General features: G+C 45.5%; 1 protein-coding gene across 1 annotated transcript in view; it reads right to left on the reverse strand.

Moving 5' to 3' along the window:
- Positions 1 to 26,293, reverse strand: part of LOC125462407 (synaptogyrin-1-like) — an 82,690-nt gene that overhangs the window by 17,806 nt on the left and 38,591 nt on the right. Inside the window, exon 2 of the mRNA XM_048552451.2 lies at positions 19,826 to 20,060. Coding sequence (XP_048408408.1) covers positions 19,826 to 20,060 — 235 coding nt within the window. The remainder of the gene's footprint in view (positions 1 to 19,825; positions 20,061 to 26,293) is intronic.

A 26,293-nucleotide genomic window follows, 5' to 3' on the forward strand; every position in this document is an offset into this window, starting at 1 on the left:
CACTCTCAATCCGAGCTACAAACCTACTCTGAACCTTAGTGTTCAGAGTATTCCAGGTATGTCCTGACTAGTGCCTTTTAGAGTTCAGGCAAAACTTCCCTCTTTTTCTTATACTCTATTCCCTTCAAAATAAAGGTCAATATCCCATTTGCATTCCCTATTACTTGCTGAACTTGGATACCAGCTTTTTGTGATTCATGAACAAGGCGCCCCAAGTTCCTAAGTTCTACAAGCTTTCTGCACTCTTCCTCTGGATATTTTTGAATCACTCTCTGGTCAGGGATGTTAGTTATTACTCACCTTTGAGGCAGACGTGGGACATGAACCTAGATCTTCTGGCCTGACATAACCACTACAACACAAGAGCCTCATGTAGTCTTTCTCCATTAAAAGTGGCCAAACCGTCTTTAGCTACTCTGCCTATCAGCTTCCTTTCATCACAAGATCAGAGGTGCTCTTGGCGTTCAATGGCATGGCCATCGCTGTATCAACATCTGGGTAAAGATAACAGGATCAATCATGTACATCTAAGAGAAAGAGCAAGTCTACTGTGTGGAACTTATGTTCAACTTCAAAACCTGGCCACCACTGGCCAGGCACTAGTCACGAATGTGACAGCATACTCTCCACTGGGTGCATCACTTGAAGCTCAATGCCATCCAGGACAAAACACCAACTTGATCAGCATTCCCTTTAACACCTTCAACACTTACTCTCTCCATCACTGGTAAACAGTGGCGGCAGTGTCTAGCAAAATACACTGCGCACAATTCATCACGATCCTCACCCACTACTTCCAGCACCTAGAAGGTCAATAGCAGCAGATATATGCAAACACCACCACCTACTAGATCCCCTGCAAGGCACTCACCACCAGGCTTGGAAACATATCACTGTTCCTTCTCTGTCGCTGGGCCAAAGTCCTGGAACTCTCTCCTTAAGGGTACTGTGGCTGTACCCAGACCACATGGACTGAGATGACTCAAGACGCAGGCACCAGCAGGCAATAAATGCAACCCTTCCAGCACTGCAAGTGCACACTTAAAAGTCATGAGAGTTTCTGCCCCTCCCAGCCTTACAGGCAGTGAGTTCCAGATTCTCATCACCCTCGGTGAAAACGCTTCTCCTCGCATAACCTCCAAACCCTCTGTGCCTTACCATGAATCTAATCATGACCCCTCTCCTCAGTCTCCTCTGCTCCAAGGAAAACCCCAGTCTGTCCAATTTTACTTGGCCCTGAAGCTCTCCAGGCTAGGCAACATCCTGGTAAAACTCCTCTGCATCCTGAAGGCTGCAATACCAGCATGAGATGCGGTAGACATTCATAAACAAGCATTTCAAAGAAAGTAACTCCAATATTTATGCCTTATTGTAAGGTGGAAGCCTTGTGGCACAGTCAGTAACGTCCCTGCATCTCAAGCAAAAATTCTGGATTCAAGCCCCACTCTAGGACTTGGTGGCCAAGGTAAATGCATTTATGATGTAGCAAAACAGTTTGGGTATCACCTTGTAAATCCTCACTATAAACATCAATGGTAAGAGGCAACCAGGTCAGCCACACTAAACCACAACAGCACACCATTAAGAATTACCATGGAACTGCACCCTTTCGGTGCTTGGTACATGAAGACAGAGTAATCTGGGAAATATTGCTATCGTGGCACTGGAATGGCAGCGACTCTTAGAATCAGTTATGATTATAAAGAAATGTTTGCAGTGATGTAGTCCCATATCAAAGTACTTTATGGTCTGCCTGTGGTGAGGAAATATTCTTGTTTAATTGGTTTTTCAGTCCTGTAGAAACCTGTTGTCTAAAGCTCCCCTCGCTGCTCAGCATTTTGCCACTGGCCTCAATATCAGTTGGGGCTTGCCGTAGATCACAGATAGCCCCGGGTATTTGTGGGTCCAGTGGGAGACATCACAGTCAGGAAAAGTCAGGAGCAGCTGAGCCCACAGTAGTGTTTAAGTGTTGACCTCATTGAGGCTCAGGCACCTTTGGAGAAGCATTTGGTCTCAATGTGAACATGTAACATTTCCTGTGATTTCCTGCAGTCAGAGACTCCCAGAGCTCAATCATTTCCCTGGAAAGGGGAGGAAAGGCTTTGATCAGATTGTAAAGGCATTTCTGCTTGGGGGATTAGTGTAAATAGCGTCTACACAGCACTCACTAATGTAAATCATAGCCATCAAAATCTAAGTTCAATTTGAGACACCATTAGCACAAATTCCCATGCCAACCCCAAGCACCACACCCAAAGTGTTAAGGAGCTGTGCCCACCTTCCCCCTTTAAAACAAAGCAATAGTACACACAAAATAAAAAAATCCTTGCGCAGAGTTGGACCTTAAACAAGTCCCATTTATGCAGTCTGGCTAGAGTCATACAGTACAACTTTCCCAAACTAAACTAGCATGCATTTGGCCCTTAGCCCTCTAAACCTTTCCTATTCATGTATCTACCCCAAATGTCTTTTGAACGTTGCAACTGTATCTGCTATCAGTCACCTTTGACTCTTCTAAACTCCAGAGGATACAGGCCTAGCCTGCCTTGCCTTTCCTCAGAAGGCAATCCACTCATTCCAGGTATTAGTCTAGTAAAGCATCTGTGAACTACAGTCAGGAACGCAACAAACCAGCGATCATGATAAAAGCAGGAAGGATGTTACCAATGACCAGGGAGTTCAGAACCAGAGGTCGGCGGGGGTGGGGGGCGGGGGGGGGGGGGTGGTGGTGGGTGGTGTTGGAGAATCACAGTCTAAGGATACAGGAGGGGCTAGTTCAGACTGAGATGAAGGGAAATTTCTTCACCCAGAGAGTGGTGAGCCTGTGGAATTTTCTGCCACTGAAAGCGATTGAAACCAAAACACTGAATGTTTTCAAGAAGCAATCAGATATGGTTCTTAAGGCAAAAGGGATCAAAGGGTATGGGGAGAAAGCCATGGAGAACAGCGTATTGATTTGGATGACCAGCTAGAATCATACTGAATGGTGGTGCTACCTCGAGGGGCTGAATGGTCTACTCAAGCTCCTCTATTCTATGTTTCTCAGAAAACATGAGTCTCCCAGAATTTTGATCAGGTGGGTCTACATTCCAAATTTTACCTCATATTGACTGCGTTCCTGGCACTTTGAACAATTTCTTACTTTTATTTCAAATTTCCAGCTCTGCAGTTTTTGTTCTGAATTACTGAGTCACCCCAGTTAGGTCCAAGAAAGTCTGGAGATTCCCCAGAGCAGCTGGCTTTGACACCAATGTTGCTTAAATCCAGAAACGGTCGAGTTCTGTTGAACTGCAAAAGCTTTGGCACCGATTCAAATGGGAATCCACACTACTGGGGGAATTTCTGACCGAGTCCAATAGCGGGTGTACGGGTCACAGTCTGTAACTCCTGTCCCATTAAGGTACCAACTGAAGCTCCAAGTAGCATCGTATTGGAGGCAAGAGTCCAGAAGGTCAGAAGAGAGATTACTTGCTGAATCTTTAGGCCCTATTGGGCTAGAATTTTGTTTTATTAATCATGGGATGTGAGCATTACCGGCTGGGCCAGCATTTGTTGCCCATACTTAATTGCCCAGAGGGCAGCTAAGAACAAAGAACAAAAGAACAAAGAAAATAGGCCCTTCGGCCCTCTAAGCCTGCGCCAATCCAGATCCTCTATCTAAACCTGTTGCCTATTTTCCAAGGATCTGTATCCCTCTGCTCCCTGCCCAATCATGCATCTGTCTAGATACATCTTAAACGGTGCGATCGTGCCCACCTCTACCACCTCTGCTGGCAAAACGTTGCAGGCACTCACCACCTTCTGCATAAAGAACTTTCCACGTATATCTCCCTTAAATTTTTCCCCTCTCACCTTGAAATTGTGACCCCTAGTAACTGAATCCCCCACTCTGGGGGAAAAAAGCTTCTTGCTATCCACCCTGACTATACCTCTCATGATTTTGTAGGCTTCAATCAGGTCCACTCCCCGCCACCCCTCACCTCTTGTCTTTCCAATGTAAATAATCCTAATTTACTCAACCTCTCTTCATAGCTAGTGCCCTCCATACCAGGCAACATCCTGGTGAGCCTCCTCTGTACCCTCTCCGAAGCATCCACATCCTTTTGGTAATGTGGCAACCAGAACTGTACACAGTACTCCAAATGTGGCCGAACCAAAGTCCTACACAACTGCAACATGACCCGCCAACTCTTGCACTCAAGAGTCAACCACATTGCTGTGGGTCTGGAGTCACATGTAGGCCAGACCAGGTAAGGATAGCAGCTTCCTTCCCTGAAGGACATTAGTGAACCAGATGGGCTTTTCCTGACAATTGGTGATGGTTTCGTGGTCATCATTAGACTCTTAATTTCAGATTATTACTGATTTCAAATTCCACCCTCTGCCTTGGCAGGATTCGAACCTGGGTCCACAGAACATTACCTGGGTCTCTAGATCAATTGTCTAGTGATAATACCACTAGGCCATCGCCTACCTCCACAAAAGACAACTGGATGAAAAGCACAAGATGCTTGTTCGACCTCAGCTGGGGTAACTGTGTACAGTTGTGGCCAGCACATTATAGGGAAGATGTGAATATATTGGAGACAGCGCAGAAGTGATAGGACATAGAACATAGAACAGTACAGCACAGAACAGGCCCTTCAGCCCACAATGTTGTGCCAACCATTGATCCTCATGTATGCACCCTCAAATTTCTGTGACCATATGCATGTCCAGCAGTCTCTTAAATGACCCCAATGACCTTGCTTCCACAACTGCTGCTGGCAACGCATTCCATGCTCTCACAACTCTCTGTGTAAAGAACCCGCCTCTGACATCCCCTCTATACTTTCCTCCAACCAGCTTAAAACTATGACCCCTCATGTTAGCCATTTCTGCCCTGGGAAATAGTCTCTGGCTATCAACTCTATCTATGCCTCTCATTATCTTGTATACCTCAATTAGGTCCCCTCTCCTCCTCCTTTTCTCCAATGAAAAAAGTCCGAGCTCAGTCATAAGATAAGCCCTCCAGTCCTGGCAGCATCCTGGTAAACCTCCTCTGAACCCTCTCCAAAGCATCCACATCTTTCCTATAATAGGGCAACCAGAACTGGACGCAGTATTCCAAGTGTGGTCTAACCAAAGTTTTATAGAGACAAGATGGCAAGAATATTTCCAAGAATGAGAAACCTCAATTATGTGGATAGATTGAAGAAGTTGGGGTTGTTCTCTTTGCAGTAAGGAAGACTCAGAGGTGATTTGATTGAGGTTTTCAATATCAGTGACTGGGCTGGGCAGGGATAGAGAGAAACGATTCCTGGTCATGAAAGGGAAAAGAACATGAAGGCATTGATTTAAACTGATGTGCAAATGAAACAAGGGTGATATGAGAAAACACTTTGTCACACAGCGAACTGTTAGAGAGTGGAATGCCCTGCCTGGAAATGTGGAGAAGACTGGTTCAACTGAGGTACTGGATGATTATTCAGATTGAAATGCTGCATCATCACCGGCAGTCGCTCACAGATGAGGACGACTCTCAGGAAGAGTCTGTAGTTGGCTATATAGACCAATGCAGCTACCGCAGGCTCTGTCACACTTGGGGCAAGGAGTGGTCATGGGAAGGGGATGGGTGGAGAGTTGGTGTGGCAGCGCGCTCGTTTCGCTGTTTTCCCCCGGCTTCTGATTTTTCCCCGAAAGTAAGCCTCGAGGTGCTCGACACCTTCCCAGATGCTCTTCCTCCTCATTAGGTGATCTTGGGGCAGTGATTCTGGCAGAACTGGCAGGCAGGGATTTGGAGAAAAGGCTGGGGATGGACACTGGGGCAGGTTTGTTGGGGCTGAATGGACTCCTTCTACACTGAAATGATTCTGTGAACCTTCGCACAGCTGGGCAGCAAGCCATCTCTCTTGTGTCAGCCTCCAGCAGACACTGGAGGCCAGTTCAACCTCTTGAGGTGCCTTGTAATTGGGATTCCCCGACCCCTCAGTTTCACTTCAGGTTGGAAGTACTGAACCCCCATTTTACCTAAGAATGTAAGAACTAGGAGCAGGAGTAGGCCATTTGGCCCCTCCAGCCTGACCCGCCATTTAATAAGATCATGGCTGATATTTTTGAGACTCAGCTCCACCTACCTGCCCGCTCACCATAACCCTTAATTCCTTTACTGTTCAAAAATTTATCCAGCCTTGCCTTAAAAACATTCAGTGAGGTAGCTTCAACCGCTTCACTGGGCAGGGAATTCCACAAATTCACAACCCTTTGGGTGAAGTTGTTCCTCCTGACGTCAGTCTGCTTGCCTTTATTTTGAGGTGATGCCCTCTAGTCCTAGTTTCACCTGCTAGCAGAAACAACCTTCCTGCCTTCACTTTATCTATTCCCTTCATAATCTTAGATGTTTCCATTTTGAAGGGTGATCCCTCTTCCTTACCCTCCATTGCTCATGACTGTTCCTTTCAAATTGGGACATCTCTAGATGGTTCTCCAGTGTCAAGAACTGACCAAGTGGATGGAAGGCCTGTCCTCTGGCCATTCATTCTGGGGGTTGGTTGGGCGGGGGGGGGGGGGAAAGGGGGGCGCGGAGATCACAAAAAGTGACCGTGTCCCAACCAGAGCACTCATTTCACCTTCAAAAGCCCTCAGGGAAGGTCAGGTCCCATGATTCCATAAGGGACCCAAAGAAGGCTATCGAGAAGCAGCCAACAAAAAGGACAGTGGTAGGAGGCCAGGAAGCTTAACTCCAAAAGTCAGGCCCTGACAACCCAGCCACAATGACGGAGGGAGGTCACAGATCTTAAGCCTGCGGTCAAGTTGGTGAACGTATCTCTGTAAGACGTTCCCTGACCACTGAATGGCCAACCTCTAACATAACCCACTCACTGCTCAATGTACCACACACCCTTCACTCAACCATCAGGAGTTAGGTCTCACGGTGATGTGCTCCACCCCTGCACACTTGGCAATGCTGCTCGCCTCACATTCACATGGCAGAGTTTCCAAGTCCTTCTGCCTATTCAAAAGGCACATGATCCAAACGTAATGCATCATGCTCACAAATATTCTTCGCTCGCACTCTCGCAATGTCACACATTACCTCAGACAGCAGCACCAAACCAGCAGGGGGTAGACATAACTGGGCTCAATCCCGGACAGTCGGCTCATTAGGATGAGGCCAGCGCTGGTTGGGACTATTACACGTGGCATTGCTGAGATATTCAGCAAAGAGAAAACAGAAACTCAAGGGACTAAAATCCAACAAATCCCCACTGGTTGACTGGTGATAGTGTAGTGATTGGAACCAGGTGGATCTTATTGACTGAGATCTTTGATTGGTGTTGTTAACCTGAGCCAAATCAGGGAGCTCTGGCTGACAGATATAAACAGGGGATTTAGGATCCCTTCTATTCAGGGACTGACTCCAAGCTGGCTGGCTATCACCAATGTACTGTGCACATGTAAATAACGGGCAACTTGGTGACAGGATACCAGCCTCTGTGCAGTTATTTCATCTACCCTCGGGTTCATAGAGTAATGGATGCAGAGACAGGGAGGAAGCACAGGCTCTGGTTGTGCAAAATGATGGGAGGCCAAATGAATTGAGCCTATGTTCTCTGGGGCTAGAAGGGCAAGCGGTGATCTCACTGAAACAGGCAAGATTCTAAAGGGCTTGAGAGGTTGGATATCTACTGGCACATCAGCAGTCCCACAGGCTGCATCTGCTGAGGCAGGCCAGAGAGACAGACTGCACCTCAAGTTGCGGCGGCCCTCGGAAAACCTTACAGCACAGCTGCCTGCTGCTGTTGTTCAGAGCAATTCCATGGCTCAGTACGTTGACTGCGGGAGGACTTAAATTAATGATGGCCTGCTGCACTCACCACCACACCATTGTCACTCTTCAGCTCTGCCACCAAATGGTACCTTCAGACAGAGGCCAGGCTTTACCTGTTGTGGGGGTGGCCCCCAGGTGAGTGGAAAGTTCCAGAAGGCCTCAAAATTCCATAACAGGCCCTTTAACTTTAACATGGGCTCACCATCACCTGTGAACAGGCATTTGCCACCCTCTGATTGACCACCAAAACCGCCTGCCGCCCTGCACCCACCTCCCCCTAACTCCCACCAGAAATAGGCTACACACAACCCCCTCCAGCCCTAATACTTCCTGCTAACAAAACCGCAACCCTCCCCACCAACTCCTTCCACCAGAATCAGGCCACCCACACACCCGCCCAACCCCATTATCGCCTGCCACCAAAACAATCCCCTCACCCACCTCTGCCAACTCCTCCCACCAACATCACTCCCTGCCAACCCCTCCCACCAAAACAGCCCCCTCACCCACCCCCACCAACTCCTCCCTCTGGAACTACTACTCCCCGCCCACACCTGCCAACTCCTTTCACCAAAAAACAGGCTCCTAACTCACACCAACTCCTTCCACAAAAACAAACAACAAAATGGCCAAGAAGCAACAATAAGCTGATAAACTGGTACACTCTCAAATTCCAATTTCCAGCTCTCCATACTCAGGTCCAGCCTCCAACACAATTCAAACATTCGCTCCAATACTTCTGCAGCAGCACTTGGGATGTTAAACCTCTGAGTCTGCTTGCAACCTGCTCCACCTCCAAGTTCTTGGCCATTCACTAAGACTATCCAAATCCTCCAACAATCACTTTACACCTTCTTCACAACACACATTCTCGTCTAACTTTGTACCATCTGTAATTATCGAAATATTACATTGGGTCTCCACTTTCAAATCATTTATATACATATACAACCTAAGTACTGATGCTTGTATCCCACTGGTCATAGTCTGATAATGCAAGAGTGATCAATTTACTCATTCTACACAAAACAAAAGTTAATTCATGTCAGTACATTACCTCCTATCAATGTGCTTCAGTTTCTCTAACCAGCCTCCTATGGGTTATATTAATAAAAGACTTCTGAAAATTCTAGTTACTACATTCATTGGCTCTCTTTTATCAATTTTGTTTCCAGGAGCTTTCTTGAAGATATTATAAGTTCAAGCCTGATTTCCCATTCACAAATCCATGCTGTTCCCAATGAAATCATTATAATCCCTAACACATTCCAGAAACCTATCCTCCACAGCTTCTATGTTCAGTGTTTACTGAGTTTAAGTGCAGATTGAAGATACCCATGATAACTATGTTACCCACGTGACATGCTTCTCGTGAACAATCCCATGCCTCACAGGGCCACTACGACTATAAATAACTCCAAACAATGTCTGCTATTCTTTGCTGTTTCTTAGCTCCACATGAACATACTCCACACACTTTTTGACCAGTCTTATTAAAGTACTCATCCCACCTCCTCTTATCAGTGCACCAGCCCGTCCTTTACCTTCTTGTCTGTCTTTCCTAAACATGGAGTATCCTTGAATATTCCAGTTCTGGTCACATTTTTCTGTAATGGCAATTGGATCACAGCCACGTATCTCCATTTGTGTGTTTAGATCGTCTACCTTGTTGTAAATGCTACATACATACAGCTAGAGAGCCCTTTACTTTGTATTTTGACATCATTTCACTTTTGAAGCGCACAAGATGCTCGCCTTTGTTTCACCTGTCATCCAGTGTCCCTTGCAACTTTCTGACTTCCTGTTAATAACTTTACCTCCATTCTGCTTGTGTGATCCCTCAGGCTCCCTGTCAAGCTAATTCAATTCCAGCCCATCAGCATTTAGCAAATATCTCTGTGAAGATCCCAGTCCCATTAAGGTGTAACCCATCCAACATGTGCTGCCCCAGAACCAGTCCCAATAATTTAGAAATCCAACATCCTCCCTCCGACATCAGTTCTCCAGCCACTGGATCAACCAATCCTCCTGTTCGCATGCTCATAAGCATGTTGCTCTGGGAGCAAGCCTGAGATCACTGCTCTTGAGGTCCTACTTTTTCATCTCCTTTCTAACTCCCTGAAATCTGCCTTTGGGACCTCACCCCTCTTCCTACTGATGTTGTTGCCACTAAGGTGGTCCACGGCTTCTGGCTGATTCCCCCTCTCCCCCAGAAAGCTGCTCCATGACATCCTTGACCCTGGCACCGGGGAGGCAATATGCAATCCTGGAGTCATATTTATTGCCGCAGCAACATTTATTTGATGCCCTGCCTCTAGAATCCCCTCTAGCTATTGCTCTTCCATTCTTTCTCCCCCCCTGTACACTCCCATCGTTCTGAGCTTGGCTCTGGTTCCATTCCCCTGAGAAATAGTGAACCCTCACCAGTTTCCAAACTGGGATACCCATTAGCAAACACAGCACACTCAGGGGACTCCTGCTCGACCTGCCTGGTTTTCATAGGCTGCCTATTCCCTCTCTGCCTGCACACTTTGCAGACCAGAAGCGATCACCTCCCTTTACTTGGTATCCACAAAACCAAAGCTTTTTTCAGGGAAAGAAAAGACAAGGGCACAGGGAAAGGATATTAAAATGGTACGTTAACATTTTAAAAATCATTAAACAACAAATATTCCCCTTGACACCACCCTGATAGCTCAGCATCTGCATCGTGCAAGCCTAAGCTGTGGGAGGTAATGCAGAGCCTCATCTGTGGCACCAGGGAAGAACCTGCTCCCAATGGAAATGACGTATGGAATATCAATGAAGATTGCAGTGAAATAGAGGGGCAGGCACAACCCTGTGAAAAACCAATCCAGACATTTTGTTTAAAAGGAATCTATTTGTTTTATTTTTCTGCTCGCCATTTGGATACCCTGCTCTTGCTGGGCATTGAACTTTACAGACAGAGACAAAGGTTATGGGGACAAGCAGGATTTGTGGAATCGAGGTCACAATCAGGTCTAATCAGAGCACCGATGATTTTGTTGGGTGGCAAAGCAGGCTCGAGGAGTCAAAGAATCTCCTTCTGCCCTTATTTCTCATCTTCTCTCTGAGAGTTACATTTGGATTAGCCTACTTTTTGCACTGCATGTGCCTTTTCACTTAGAGCAGAGAACTGAGTCATTTTACTGAGATAACAAGATGTAGAGGTGGATGAACACAGCAGGCCAAGCAGCATCAGAGGAGCAGGAAAGCTGACGTTTCGGGCCTGGACCCTTCTTCAGAAAAAAGTTTCTTCTGAAGATGGGTCTAGGCCCGGAACGTCAGCTTTCCTGCTCCTCTGATGCTGCTTGGCCTGCTGTGTTCATCCAGCTCTACACCTTGTTATCTCAGATTCTCCAGCATCTGCTGTTCCTATTATCTGTGAGGCATTTTACTGGTGCTTTAAGATTTCCAGTCAAAGCAAAATGGGAGTAATGATTAGAGAGAGTTATCAAAGCAGGGACTTTCCACTTTATAATAATCTGATTCTAAATTAAAGAAGTGCATTGAAGTACCGTTTACTTTAAGGGAAGTGAAACTTCATTAGATCCTAGGATAGAAACTGACATGTATTCCAAATGGAAAACTGATTAATATTACACTAAGTTAACAGTGAGACAGTTTGAGTTCAGACCAAAGGTGCTACTGATCAACTCACGAAGTTTGCTTATACATAAAAAATCAATAGTGGGTGGAACAGGACATTCAGTTAGCTCAGTTGGCCAAATGGCTGCTTTGCGAAGCAGTATGTCGCCGACAGGGTGGGTTCAATTCCTGCACTGGCTGAGGTTACCGTGAAGATCTCATCTTCTCAACCTTGTGTGGCTACCTTCAAATTAAACTCACCACCAGCATGCTCCCTCTAATGAGACAGCAACCCTACAGTCCTCAAACCCAATGGTGACTCTACCTTTTCTGCAGATCTATTGATGTCAAATCACACAGGAGGCCAGGAGCTGCAACATATCACATATTTTCCCTTTTTTTCAGAACTTTAGTTTACTAATTGTATCTTTATTCACACCTCAATCTTGCCTGTGCAAATATTCTTATTGGTTCAATTGTTTTATTTACTCTGAGTCAAATTCCCAAGCTTCAATAACAGGTATACACAAAAGCCAATCAGTAATCACATCCCTGAGACTTCACACCTCTGGTTTTCTTTCTGAATGAGAGTTCTAATTGGCTCCTGGCAGCAGCACCTACTGAAGAATTGCTCTCTCTACACCAAAAATTGAGCCGAAATTTCCAGACCAAACATTCTTTATTGCTGAGTCAACAGGTACAGCACAGCTCCATCAGGGCCAACAATGTCCTTACCCTCATTTCTGTGGTCCCACTTGTGAGGTTCTCACTTCTTCCACAACTTCCAAAGAACATGCTGGAGAACTGTTACTTCTATCAACACTTCCAATAATGCACATCTCAGCAAGGTAATTCTAATTCGTTGTCAGATGGATAAATTAAAGGGCTACCCTGTAATTTGTTCCAAATTATGTCTCCATTGATCGGTTTTGAGGGCTACAGTAGCAACATCACAACAAAATCTAAAATGCAGTTAGATGCAAATAATAAACATAGAAATTGAAACGTAAAAGAAAATGCATATTGACTTCAAGATAACAAAGTGTGGAGCTGGATGAACACAGCAGGCCAAGCAGCATCTCAATGAGCAGAAAAGCTGACGTTTCGGGCCTAGACCCTTCATCAGAGAGGGGGATGGGGAGAGGGAACTGGAATAAATAGGGAGAGAGGGGGAGGTGGACTGAAGATGAAGAGAAGATAGGTGGAGAGGAGAGGTAGGTAGGTGAGGAGGAAGGGAGGGGATAGGTCAGTCCAGGGAAGACGGACAGGTCAAGGAGGCGGGATGAGGTGGTAGATAGGAAATGGAGGTGCAGCTTGAGGTGGGAGGAAAGGATGGGTGAGAGGAAGAACAGGTTAGGGGAGCAGAGACAGGCTGGGCTGGTTTTGGGATGCAGTGGGGGGCGGGGAAGAACTGGGCTGGTTTTGGGCTGCTGTGGGGGAAGGGGAGATTTTGAAGCTGGTGAAGTCCACATTGATACCATTGGGCTGCAGGGTTCCCAAGCGGAATAAGAGTTGCTGTTCCTGCAACCTTCGGGTGGCATCATTGTGGCACTGCAGGAGGCCCATGATGGACATGTCGTCTGAGGAATGGGAGGGGGAGTTGAAATGGTTTGCGACTGGGAGGTGCAGTTGGTTGTTGCGAACCGAGCGGAGGTGTTCTGCAAAGCGGTCCCCAAGCCTCCGCTTGGTTTCCCCAATGTACCTGCAAAAATTCCATCCCGTATTCCCAATTTCTCCGGCTCCGCCACATCTGCTCCCACGATGAGGCGTTCCACTCCCGCACATCCCAGATGTCCACGTTCTTCAAGGACCGCAACTTTCCCCCCGCAGTGGTCGAGAACACCCTTGACCGCGTCTCCCGCGTTTCCCGCAACACATCTCTCACACCCGCCCCCGCCACAACCACCCCCAGGGGATCCACCTCGTTCTCACATACCACCCCACCAACCTCCGGATACAACGTATCATCCTCCGGCACTTCCGCCATCTACAATCTGACCCCACCACCCAAGCTATTCTCCCTTCCCCACCCTTGTCTGCCTTCCGGGGAGACCACTCTCTCCGCGACTCCCTTGTCCGATCCACACTCCCCTCCAACCCCACCACACCCGGCACCTTCCGCTTCAATGGCAACCGCAGCAAGTGCTACACTTGCCCCCACACCTCCTCCCTCAACCCCATCCCAGGCCCCAAGATGACCTTCCATATCAAGCGGATGTTCACCTGCACATCTGCCAATGTGGTATATTGTATCCATTGCACCCGGTGTGGCTTCCTCTACATTGGGGAAACCAAGCGGAGGCTTGGGGACCGCTTTGCAGAACACCTCCGCTCGGTTCGCAACAAACAACTGCACCTCCCAGTCACAAACCATTTCAACTCCCCCTCCCATTCCTCAGACGACATGTCCATCATGGGCCTCCTGCAGTGCCACAATGATGCCACCCGAAGGTTGCAGGAACAGCAACTCATATTCCGCTTGGGAACCCTGCAGCTCAATGGTATCAATGTGGACTTCACAAGCTTCAAAATCTCCCCTCCCCCCACTGCATCCCAAAACCAGCCCAGCCTGTCTCTGCTCCCCTAACCTGTTCTTCCTCTCACCCATCCTTTCCTCCCACCTCAAGCCGCACCTCCATTTCCTATCTACCACCTCATCCCACCTCCTTGACCTGTCCATCTTCCCTGGACTGACCTATCCCCTCCCTACCTCCTCACCTATACTCTCCTCTCCATCTATCTTCTTTTCTCTCCATCTTCAGTCCGCCTCCCCCTCTCTCCCTATATATTCCGGTTCCCTCTCCCCAGCCCCCTCTCTGATGAAGGGTCTAGGCCGGAAACGTCAGCTTTTGTGCTCCTGAGATGCTGCTTGGCCTGCTGTGTTCATCCAGCTCCACACTTTGTTATCTTGGATTCTTCAGCATCTGCAGTTCCCATTATCTCTGATGCATATTGACTTCTCCTTTTAATGCAATAAATTCTAACTGAATACATTAGAAAGCCCAGAAACAGGCCTCACACATCCACGCCAGTAGTTGCATCGCACCTGGGATTCCTCTGCCCTAGCTGTCTCTTTTGACTCTAAACTTTCTTGTAAGTTTCATTCATTCCACACCACGCCAATACAATAAAGCAACAAACGAGAGCTTCCCTTAAGCAAACGTCTCTCTCTTTGTTACAGTAAGTGTGTGTGGTTTCTAGTCAGTTTATAACCCAAACTCACAACAGTCTGGGAATGTGACAAGTCACAGACTACTCAATGTTATAGCTCTGTCTTTAGAGAGTTACAATGTCAGTGCTATAGGTCATCTATAAGTACAATATGATTCATGTGCCAAGCTTCATTATTTTTGGTACCCACAGGGTTAGAGTAAATGTCAAAACATATTCCAATGTCAATTTAATTTGCAAATCTAGAAAGTTTAAACAGTTAAATCTTTGATCAAATGTTTTGCAGTTTACACTTTAATGAGGAATCAAATTTGATTTCAAAGCTGTACAATAATATTAATATTCAAATTCAATTCACTAATGTGAATAATCAAAATGGAGACTTCCAAATGGCTTACATTATTGTCATTCGCTCTTATTCGATATGTAGTTGGTGTTAATTAACAATTCTTTGTGCGTCAATGAAGTTGCAAGTTCTTCGCAAATGCCATTTACAGCAACCTGTGAAATGCAAGTTTGAACTTTTACAGTAATTGTGCATAATTAACATGCAATCTAATTCGGAAGGCCATGATACCACTCAGGAGAGTGGGACAGCTCTCTCCGTGAATAGCTGGTGGTAAAGCAACATTGGCACTACACATTTACTGCAAGAAGAATTGGATTTAGGCACAAGCAGAACATGGAAAGCAGCCAGGCTGCTGTAAATCAGGGGGTAGAGAAAAACATAAGTTGCTGGGAAAGCGCAGCAAGTCTGGCAGCATGAAATAAATAAAAAAGTCAGAGTTAACCTTTAAGGTTAAAGGTGACCCTTCCTCAGAACTGATGGTAGCTGGGAAAACGTTAGCTTTCCCAAACTCCCTTCTGTCCAAATTCGTGTGTGCTGGGATTTAACTGTACATGTTCTGATCACTCTTCAGATATAAATCTTTACAATGAGTGTGCTGACGCTGTTGGATCATGGAAGCTCTCTCATCCGAGCCCCTCAGTGCTAAATTTACCTCTGGGCCACACTTCCAGCAGCACCTACTGCAAATAAAGTCGAGGGTAGAAACTTGGGTAAACATTCCACTGCTCACTAATGGCCGGTCACTCAGCTATGATCAACTGGCACAGCCCATGGCTGGATTCAAACCTTGGTTCTTCCTGCTCTGCACATCGCAGGCTTTGTTTCAAAAGGTAAACATTTCTTGCTAACAGTCTTAGCCTGCAGACAATGAGGGTGCATGCACTGTTGCAGATACTTTCCTTCTTAACATCAGAAACATGACTGGCATTTCCAGTTTTCCCTCAGAGATGGTGGGATGGTAGAATATTCGAAAAGTCCAGGGTAAATCACGACACAGCAAATTTCCTCTGAGGAAGGGTCACTCGATCTGGAACGTTAACTGGGATTTCTCTCCACGCATGCTGCTGGACCTGTTGAGCCTTACCAGCAATGTGTGTTTTTTACTTCTGATTTACAGCATCTCCAGTTCCCCTGGTTTTTATTCTGTAAATACAGTATATATTTTGCTGCTGATCACCACCACCAAATTGAAAATTTAAGTAAGGCAGGATCAGAGCCAGGACAAAAGCAGAAGTGCAGCAAGTGGCTGTTGCTTCTTTGGGATGTCCACAGGTATCCTGTACCTCTGGCAGAAATTTTAAGTGAAGATGAAAAGGTGATACCAAATGGTGGCAAGGCATTGAGTAAAGAGCAGCCAGAACAGGACAGACCAATGACCAGGAATCAATCAACCCAACGTAGAGTACAGGAGCTTGAAATTTGTGTTTTATTGCCTGCACAAGATTGAATTTGGTGTGTGTGAGTGTGTAATTTTTGTAAGCCCAATTTACATAAGGATTATCTCTCCCAATAAATGTTAAAATTAAATATTTTATGGCTCAGATCTCATGTTATGAGCTGCAGATTTCAAACGTGCACAATAATTTTTCTCCAGTAAATGTGGATAGGTTACATTGGAAAAAGTGATTGCATCAGATCTGGTGTTGAATCAAGGTGTGCGTCTGGAGGAGCACAGCAGGCCAAGCAGCATAAGAGGAGCAGGAAAGCTGACGTTGCGAGTTGGACCCTTCTTTAGAAATTTTCTGCTGTGTTCCTCCAGATCCACACTATGTTATCACTGACTCTAGCATCAGCAGTTCTTCCTATATCTGGCATTGAATCATGGTTTTGCTTGACAAAATATTTTTCTTATTTCTGACCCATTAGCGCACAGTGAAAGAGAGTCAGCACTGGACCGTAGCCTGTTGGGCTGTTTAAATCGAGACCTGTCCATTTCCATATCTCTGTGGTAGAGTTAAAAATGAACACCGTTTCATTTGGTTTTTTTTGTTTGAAAAAGTTAAGATCTGTGGATGTGGAGATCTCAAACAAAAATCATAAATTCCTGGAGAAACTCAGCAGACCTGGCAGCAGAGTAAACCTTTCAAAACTCAGGTTCTGAAATATATGCTCCAAGGAAGGGTCACTGAATCTGAAACTTTAATTCTGCCTTCTTTCCACACAGGATGCCGGACTTGCTGAGTTTCTCCAGCAATGTTGGTTTATTTGCAGTAAGTTATAGAGAAATGCAAGTCCCTTACTTTCCACAGTTATACCTTCACAGCAAAAGTAATAATGCGTACAGAAAATCCTTTTTTATCTGTCATTAAAGCCTATATATAACGAATAACTGAAAAGTGATATTGAATACCTAACATTTACAAGTCTATTTTTAAAAGTGAAGAATAGATGATGAGTCAGCCCACTTAATAGAGTACTGAGTGTTCCATGCCTGGCATCTTTCCAGACTCTCGGTTATTATGAAAGTAATCTCTGCTTTCACAATGTACGCTAATGTACAAAGAATTGCTTGCTGAACAGTCAGAAAAACCGCCCTCTATTATCATCCACTCTGCCTTAAAGCTAACTAGAGAGGAGAGCTTCCCATTCATATCAACCTGTCTGCACTTTCCATAACCTAACTCCAAACAATGACAACAAATGCAGGCAGCTGCAAGGTGTGAAGCAAAAACAGTCTACTAGGGCATAGGCTGAGAGTACGGGCTGGAGCTGATCAATGGAATGGAAAGGTTTAGTAACTACTGGACAGTGAAGGCTGACGCTTGCAATAAATAGCAAAACAAGTTATTCTGGCAGCATCTGTGATGAGAAAACAGAGTAAACGTTGAGCTTGGAAGAATGCTCACTCCACTCAAGGCGTTAACTCTGCTTTCTCTCCACGCCTGCTCCAGCAATTTCTGCTCCTGTTTGTTTCAGGCCTCCAGCATCCACAGTCCTTTTGCTTTATTTAATAAAGTTGTTCGACTGTTGAAAGCAAAGAAACATTCACATAGCTACATGCTCATTAGCAGTTATAATTACACTTACTTACAAATTTATTTTTAAAAAAACATGCCTAAGCACTCTCTCTCCTGGCTGGATCAAAATTCCCACAAATTACAGTGGCTTCTGTTCTTCTTAAAAAGTGTGTTTCGCCCTCGCACTCACCCAAAGATTATATTTGGATTTTGTATTTCAAGGTAGCTATTATTCTATAACAGCGCTGTTATGAGTTTTCAGGCGCATCCACCTCAGATCCCAGCTGGTGGTCACCAAGTTTCTCAAAGTGACAAACTGGCCCACCGTACAGTGGCTTCCCCTCCGAAATGAGGGATGAAGTACAGCCTCTGGGCACATTAGAAATCCCCCTCTCTCATGTAGATAGGTCCCATATCTACACCATCTCTAGGTCGCGATGCTGGGATGTTCTTCAGCTTCCATCATTGAGTGGCCTGATCCCAGTGAACCAAAATCCAATCACTGCCAGTTGTGAACTTGTTGGAGACATAGAAATTTTGGTTCAGGGCTACTCCCCTTCTATATGTCCCTGAGCAGAGTTATTGTCTGACAGGGCAACTGGGCATTCACACAGTGCAACAGATCAACATTTATTCCAATCTGAACTCCAGTCCTGTCACAATGTCTGCTGGTACTTCAGGCCAATGTGTGTTAAATGGCACAATCCTTCTGATATTAGACCAACTGTCTTATCAAACACGGTTAGCAATCTTATAATTTATGACGAGCCTGATTGGAAGAAATAATGAGTAAGCAGTGCAACATGCTTTGTATCCCAAACAGCATGCCGTGAATCTTCGTCTCCAGGCCCATTTTGTCCTGTCATTGTGTATATTACACATCCCACAGCCAAAGCATCAAGATAAAAAATAAATATGCTTCATCATTTCGGAGATGGAGCATGTCAGAACATGGTCCAAAACATCCCACTCAAACAGGACAAAGAATTTATTGGATACCAAATAACATTCAAGAATGATAAAACCCCTGTCCATTAAGGATGATGTTTATTCTCTCAACTTTACAACAAAACTGTGAACTGTTTCTTTCAAATCCAGTTACACACCTTGGGTAACTTGTGCTTTATCGTGCAAACATTTACTTCCTATCAATATAAACTGCTGAAATTCTCCCCCAAGATGATTTGTTACTATAGATCACCTGGAAAGCTTTATTGTCATTAAGTTTGGAGAGGAATTATAATCATGAATGCTGGATGGGGCAGGTAGGAGCAGCGGGCTAACCTTACTCAGAGTCAACTTCCTGCCTATCCTTGGCTGCCAAGAGGTCATGAGGCTGTACTTCCTCCCTTGTTTCAGTGGGGGAGCCACTGTACGATGGGCCAATTTGTCACTTCAAATGGACCCACTGTGAGAAATCTGGTGACCATCCTCTGTTTGAGCATGTGTTGTACATTGCAATGGGTTATTTCACCAGCATGGGTTTGGAGTCACCTGTAGTCCAAATGAAGAAGGGGTGGGGTCTTTGTATCGCTGACAGACATTAGTAAACCAGTTGAGTTCTCATGACCGTCTGACAACTTGTTCCCCTGATCCGCTAAGAGCCAACTGTATTGAATTCAGTTTCACAGTTTGACACAGTGAGATTTGAACTGTCAACCTCAGAACTTCGAGTCCAATGCTTTCTTCCCCACCCTGTCCCTAAAAACAAGTTAACTGTTTTACTGGCTGCCAGAAATGCTTTTAGTTTAAATCATTTTGGGGAAAGATTTCTGCAGTTTGTATTGATAGGAGGTAAATGCTTGCACAACAAGGAACAATTTACATGCTTAAGGCATGTAACTGGATTCAAAAGAAACTGTTCACAATTTTGCTGTAAAGGCGAATGAACACACATCTTTCCCCTTGCTGTCCTCTGAGCATATTTACCTGAAAATCCCAGGTCTCCAAGTACAACGTATTTCCTATCCTTTACGCTGCTGATTTGTGGGAAGTAGAGATCCAGCGTGAGGAACAGGATGCAGGCGAAGAACGCTATGACACCAATTGTAATGCCATAGTTGCAGGCGTTGTTGTTTTTGTTGAAAACACAGTAAAGAATATCACTGTCTTTATTGAGGTAGCCTTCGTTCACAATAGAAGCAAATACAACGATGGAGAAAACCTGAGGAGGAAGGAATGGAAATGTGTGAGTGCAAAGAAAGACAGCTCTACAGTACCAATATCAGGAGCAATGAAACAGGCTATATCTTCCATCAAAGCGGTGAAACCTGACAGGCCTGCTGCTCTCTTAGAACTCCACAGAAGTATGATGGGACAATTGTAAAGATCGATAAAATGCTCATCACCTGGGATTGGTGTCTGATCTACATTAGCCTTACTTTAAACAGGAAGCTCTCAGCTTCACTCTGCAAGCAGAACGGAGGTCCAATTATCCCTCAGACACCAATGTCTAACAGGCCCACTGCCCACTGTAGACCTCAATTCCACGGGGGTCCATCCAGCTGAGCACAGCTGATGTCAAGCACCTGCACACAGATACACTAACATTGGTTATTAAAAATGTGTTTATGGTCGGTCTGTGGGTGTTAATGGTAATGCCCGACTGCCCGTGCTTTAGTGCCTATGGGCAGCTGGTGATGAGCTAGCATCTCCAACTGCTGGGTTCCACATGGGGTAGAGGCAGACCCAGCGATTTGGAAGGTACCTGCAGGATTTTAACCGAGTCACACAGGTCAACAAAGTGGCTGACTTGGAAAGGAACTTGCAAATTTGCGCCACTTACTGCCATCATAATGGTAGGGGGCAGAGATCATGGGATTGGGCGGTGCGGGTGCCAGGGGATCTTCAGTGAGTTGCTACAGTGCATCTGATTGATGATAGACACTGCTGTCACTGTATTAGCAGCGGAGGGAGTGAATACTGAAGGTGGTGACTGGGGTGCCGATCAAGCTGGCTGGTTTGACTTGGATGGTGTTGGTGTTTCCTGAGTCTTGCTAGAGTTGTACTCATCCAGGCAGGTTTTAAAGGAGGGCAGGGTACTTTTTAAATAGCATCATGGGATCTGCCCCTGCCTTCAAACAGACGTACAGCCAATAACAGATAGTGAAAACCAGCTTGCACCACAGATATTGTAGCTATATTGACATTGACTAGCACAGACATGTTTCTACCAGATAGTCTTCTTCAGTTTCCAAAGGAATCAGTGATAGAGAAGGACACATCAACTCCTAACAACCTTCTTCACTCGCTGCGGCTGTAACCGGTACATCTATTCCTGTGGGAGTGGGATGTAAGTCAGTGAGTTTTTGAGGCAGCAACATTAAGGGGTGGCACAGCGCCAGGGACCCGGGTTTGATTCCGCCCTCGGGCGACTGTCTGTATGGAGTTTGCACATTCTCCTCGTGTCTGCGTGGGTTTTCCTCGGGTGCTCTGGTTTCCTCCCACAGTCCAGGGATGTGCAGGCTAGGTGCATCGGCCGTGCCAACTTGCCCATAGTGTTCAGGGAGGTGTAGATTAGGTGGGTTATAGGTGGATGGGTCTGGGTGGGATGCTCTGAGGGTCAGTGTAGACTTGTTGGGCCGAAGGGCCTGTTTCCACACTGTAGACTATTCTATTCTAATCACCATGGTATGGCTGAGTGCAAGCATGTGATGACTGTGTAGGTAAGAAGCAGTTACAGAAACCTATTGGCTGCACTATCTTGGGATTCAGACAGTGCACCCTTTTTAAACAGAGTCAGTATCTATTGTATCAATACACAGCATCCTGGAAAGCTTGTTGACAAAGTCATTTGAAAGGCACATCTGAATATATCTATGGAGTGGGTTCATGGAGCTGCAAGTAGCAGTGGAGGTGCTAACTCCAGGGCCACCACAACAAAGCCACAGCTGGTCCACCTGGTCTACACACTGCAGCGATGGATGCTAAGTGACAATCTGGGCAAGAGTGGACAGTCACTGCGGTGTAAGATGTGAGTGAATCTGCTAGACCCATTGGACACAAGGTGCTGTAGGGTCGCTACACTCATACAAGGTTCCCAATGACGCTGAGAAGTTACCTTCACGTTGCACAATGTGATCAAACTGCCAGAACGGAACAAAGTCCAGCCTCAACAAGAGACTGTCTGTGTGGAGTATGCACATTCTCCCTGTGTCTGCGTGGATTTCCCCTAGGTGCTCCGGTTTCCTCCCACAGTCCAAAGATGCGCAGGTTAGGGGGACTGGCCATGCTAAATTGCCTGTAGTGTCATGGAAAATGCAGGATTACAGGGATAGGATAGGGTGTGGATCTGAATGGGACGCTCTTTGGAGGGTCGGCGTGGACTTGATGGGCCGAATGACTTGCTTCCACACTGTGGGAATTCTACATTCTATGAATAACATGCCAAACTTCCATGACCATGGAACTCCTGAACTGGCCAAACAACCTATCCAGTTCACTAATGTCCTTACCCTGTCCAGCCTACATGTGACTCCAGCCAATGTGGTTGGTTCTTGATGGCCCTGTGAAACAGCCCAGCAGACCGCTCAGTTTTAGCTCACTGCACCGCACCCACAACATGCAATAGTTCAAGAAAGCAGTTCACCATTAATTTCGCAAGGGGCAATTAGGGATGGGCAATAAATGGTCATATCCCACAAAGTACTGCATGAAGTCAGCTAGTTTCACATCTTCATTTCCTTGCAACATATTTCCTGAGCTGCCCCTAGAAGAATGGCAGATGTCTGCCCTATCCTGAGTGCTGCACAGTTTCTAATCTGAGTGAGGTAAAGACATCTGGTGATTGATTAAAAGTGTAGCACGACAACTCAAATTAATGCATCATTAAACAAACAAAATGTCCAAACTATAAGAACTCTGTCTGGTGCTTGAGATTGATAAGCTGGGGGGAGTGGAAAGGATATTCATAATGTGAATTTCTGCCTTGATGACACTGATAAAGCATAGCAATTTGGGAGTTCAATTAAAATAAGCCAGGTTTCTCACTGAACACATCCAGGGACAAGGGAAGGTACATGCGGCCATCCATATAAGGCAACTGATTCCAAATATTAACACGCGATAACAAAGTATAGAGCTGGATGAACACAGCAGGCCAAGCAGCATCTTAGGAGCACAAAAGCTGGTGTTTCGGGCCTAGACCCTTCACCAGATAAAGGGTGTAGGCCCGAAATGTCAGCTTTTCTGCTCCGAAAACGCTGCTTGGCCTGCTGTGCTCATCCAGCTCTACACCTTGTTATCTGGGATTCTCCAGCATCTGCAATTCCTGTTATCTATGACCCAATATTAACACAATGTCTTTTAATTTGTAGAGAAGCTTGCATTCTCAAGTTGTCTGACATGTCTGCTGGCTTGTTGTGAAGTTAATAAATCAACAGCTCAGCCGCACTGCATTCTCTCCCACATAATGCTAAAGGACAGGCTGCGTCAGTTAGGTAAGGGATAAAGTTCGTTTAGGAAGTCATCAATATGGTTGGCAAGTGTGAGCATCTAAAAGGTTGAGTTAAAATTCCTCACTTGCAGAAACTAGCCTAACTCATACTCACATTGAAACAGAGAAGCTATAACTCCAGCAACCATGCAATCCTTCATACTTTACCAACAAGAAAGAAACAGCCATTAAAACAATTAAGTATTTTTCCCAGAAAACAGTGATACTTTGTGAAAACCAGAATCCTTAGAGTGCTTGCTATTGCAACCATCAATATACAGTTAACTTTCTGCAAGGTCCTGTTCTTTAGCTTGTAATTATAAATTGTTTCTGTGGACCACTTATGTCCAAACTAATGAGTACTGAAAGAAAACTCAGATTCCTATGAAGCCTCGAATCTCAATGAGACTTGCAAATGGTGCACTGTGTTTTGTAAACTAGCCTTATGTCTTAAAGGAGGGATTTAAAAAAGAAGTTCCTTTCCCATTGCATTTAAAAGAAATAGGGCAGGATTTTCCCCTCCGTGGATGTGGAATGAAGTAGTAGTAATGGAGTAAATTTACCTTGGAGAGAAACGTAACTCTCTACTCACCCCCTCAGCAATTAAGTACACAGTCAGAGTCACACAGCACAGAAACTGACTTGTCAGTCCAACTCATCCATGTTGACCAATTTTCCTAAACTGAACAAGTCCCATTTGCCTGCTTTTGGCCCATATCCCTTTAAACCTTTCCTATTCATGTACCCGTCCAAATGTCTTCTAAATGTTCTAACTGTGCCTGCCTTTATTACTTCCTCTGGCAGCTCATTCCATACACGCACACTATCTATGTGAAAAAGTTGCCCCTCAGGTCCCTTTTAAATCTTTCTCCTCTCACGTTAAACCTATGCCCTCTAGTTTTAGACTCTCCTGCCCTGGGGAAAAGAGCTTGGCTATTCACCTTATCTACGTCTCTTGTGATTTTATAAACCTCTAAGATTACTTCTCAGCCTCTGATGCTCCAGGGTGAAAGGAGTCACTGCCTGTACAGCCTGGCCTCATAATGCAAACCCTCCAGACTCGGTAACATCCTTGTAAATCTTCTTTGAACCCTTTCAAGTTTTCCTATAGCAGGGTGACCAGAACTGTACACAGTGCTCCAAATGTGGCCTTACCAATTGTTATACAGGGTAGCACAACTCCCTAACTCCTGTACTCAATGCGCTGATTGATGAAGGCAAGCATGCCAAACACCTTCTTCACCACCTTGTCTACCCGAGACTACACCTTCAACGAACCATGTACCTGCACCCAGGCCTCTGATCGACAACACCTCCCCAGGGCCCTACCATTAACTGTGTAAGTCCTGACCTGGTTTGGCCCACCAAAATGCAACATCTCACATTTATCTGAATTAATCACAATCTGCCATTCCTTGGGCTACTGGCCAAGCTGATCAAGATTCCATTGTACCTTTAGATAACTGTCTTCATTGTCCACTATACCATCAATTTATTTTCCAAATAACATGTCCCTACCACCACGCCAATTTTGTATCAGTTGGCTAGTTCTCCCTGATTCCCATGTGATCTGACATCAAGCATCCTCAAATTAGTGTATGGACAATACATATTGTCCAAAGGATGGAGATCGGTTATTCTGCATTGATCCAAGGCTTGGGATGTTTCAATCAAACTCCCAGGTTAATCCCAGGTATAGTATACATGGACATGTATCGATAATACAGGGACAATAGTCAGACAGATTCCAAAGCGGTTTTCCAAGATTCCTGTCTGGATTGTGTTCCAATGCTTTGGCAAATGAGGCTGTGGCTTCAGAGATCTCACCAATCTCCCCCGGACGCGCAGGATCTGAGAAAGTGGGTACATCATGGGATGGAATAAAGAAAAATCACAAGCCAAGCAGGGGCTGGCAACAGAAAAGTGAGGCTACAGTTTCTGAGATCATAGGAACTGCAGATGCTGGAGAATCCGAGATAACAAGGTGTAGAGCTGGATGAGCACAGCAGGCCAAGCAGCATCAGGGAAGCAGGAAAGCTGACATTTTGGGCCTAGACCATTCACCAGAAAACCCCTTCTGAAGAAGCGCCTAGGCCTGAAACGTCAACATTCCTGCTCCTAAGATGCTGCTTGGCCTGCTGTGTTCATCCAGCTCTACACCTTGTTATCTCGAGGCTACAGTTTCTGTCCGATTTGCTTTTCTTCCACAACTATTTTTCCTATTGGTTCCCTGCTAACAGGACATGATGCCTTTCCTTGGGGTTGAATTGGGCAGTACAGTGGCTCGGTTGATTCACCTTGCTGCCTCCCCACCAGGGGCCTGGGTTTGATTCCAGCATCTATGTGGAGTTTGCACATTCTCTCCCCAGCGCCGTGCCCCCCCTCCCCCCATATGTGTCATCTTCCTTCAGGAAAACTGCAGTTTAGGGTGGATTGGCCATGGGAAATGTCAGATTACAAGGATTGGGTGGGGATGGAGGTCTGGAAGGGATGGTGTTTGGAGGGATTGTCCAGCCTCAAAATGAATGGGCTCTTTCTGCGCAGTGGTGGTTAATTGCATGATATTCGTTATGATAACCAATGTTACATAATGGCAAAATAAGAAAGTGATAGTCAAAGCTTAAAACTTTAACCACTGCATGAAAGAACTCCCTTAAAATGACGCTTTATGCTTTAATGTTGAACATGTCAAATCCATTCCGCCCCGTAATCCAACAAAATAATTATATTTTCGCTGCTCATTTTCAAGGACACGATTAGATTCGTAGGAGATCAAAACAGCAAAAGGCCCTTCAGTCCATCACCTCCATGCCAGTCAAAAACAACCCCCAAGTTAATTCTATTGCTTTCAATCTCTCCATTTGTTTGCAATGACATATCATCTGAGATTTTTCTTGAGGTTAAATACGGAAAGAGGAAAATGTGGATGCAAAGAAAAGTCATCAAAAGTACAAATATAAAAC

Source organism: Stegostoma tigrinum, chromosome 23 (assembly GCF_030684315.1).
Source record: "Stegostoma tigrinum isolate sSteTig4 chromosome 23, sSteTig4.hap1, whole genome shotgun sequence".
Lineage (NCBI taxonomy): Eukaryota > Metazoa > Chordata > Chondrichthyes > Orectolobiformes > Stegostomatidae > Stegostoma > Stegostoma tigrinum.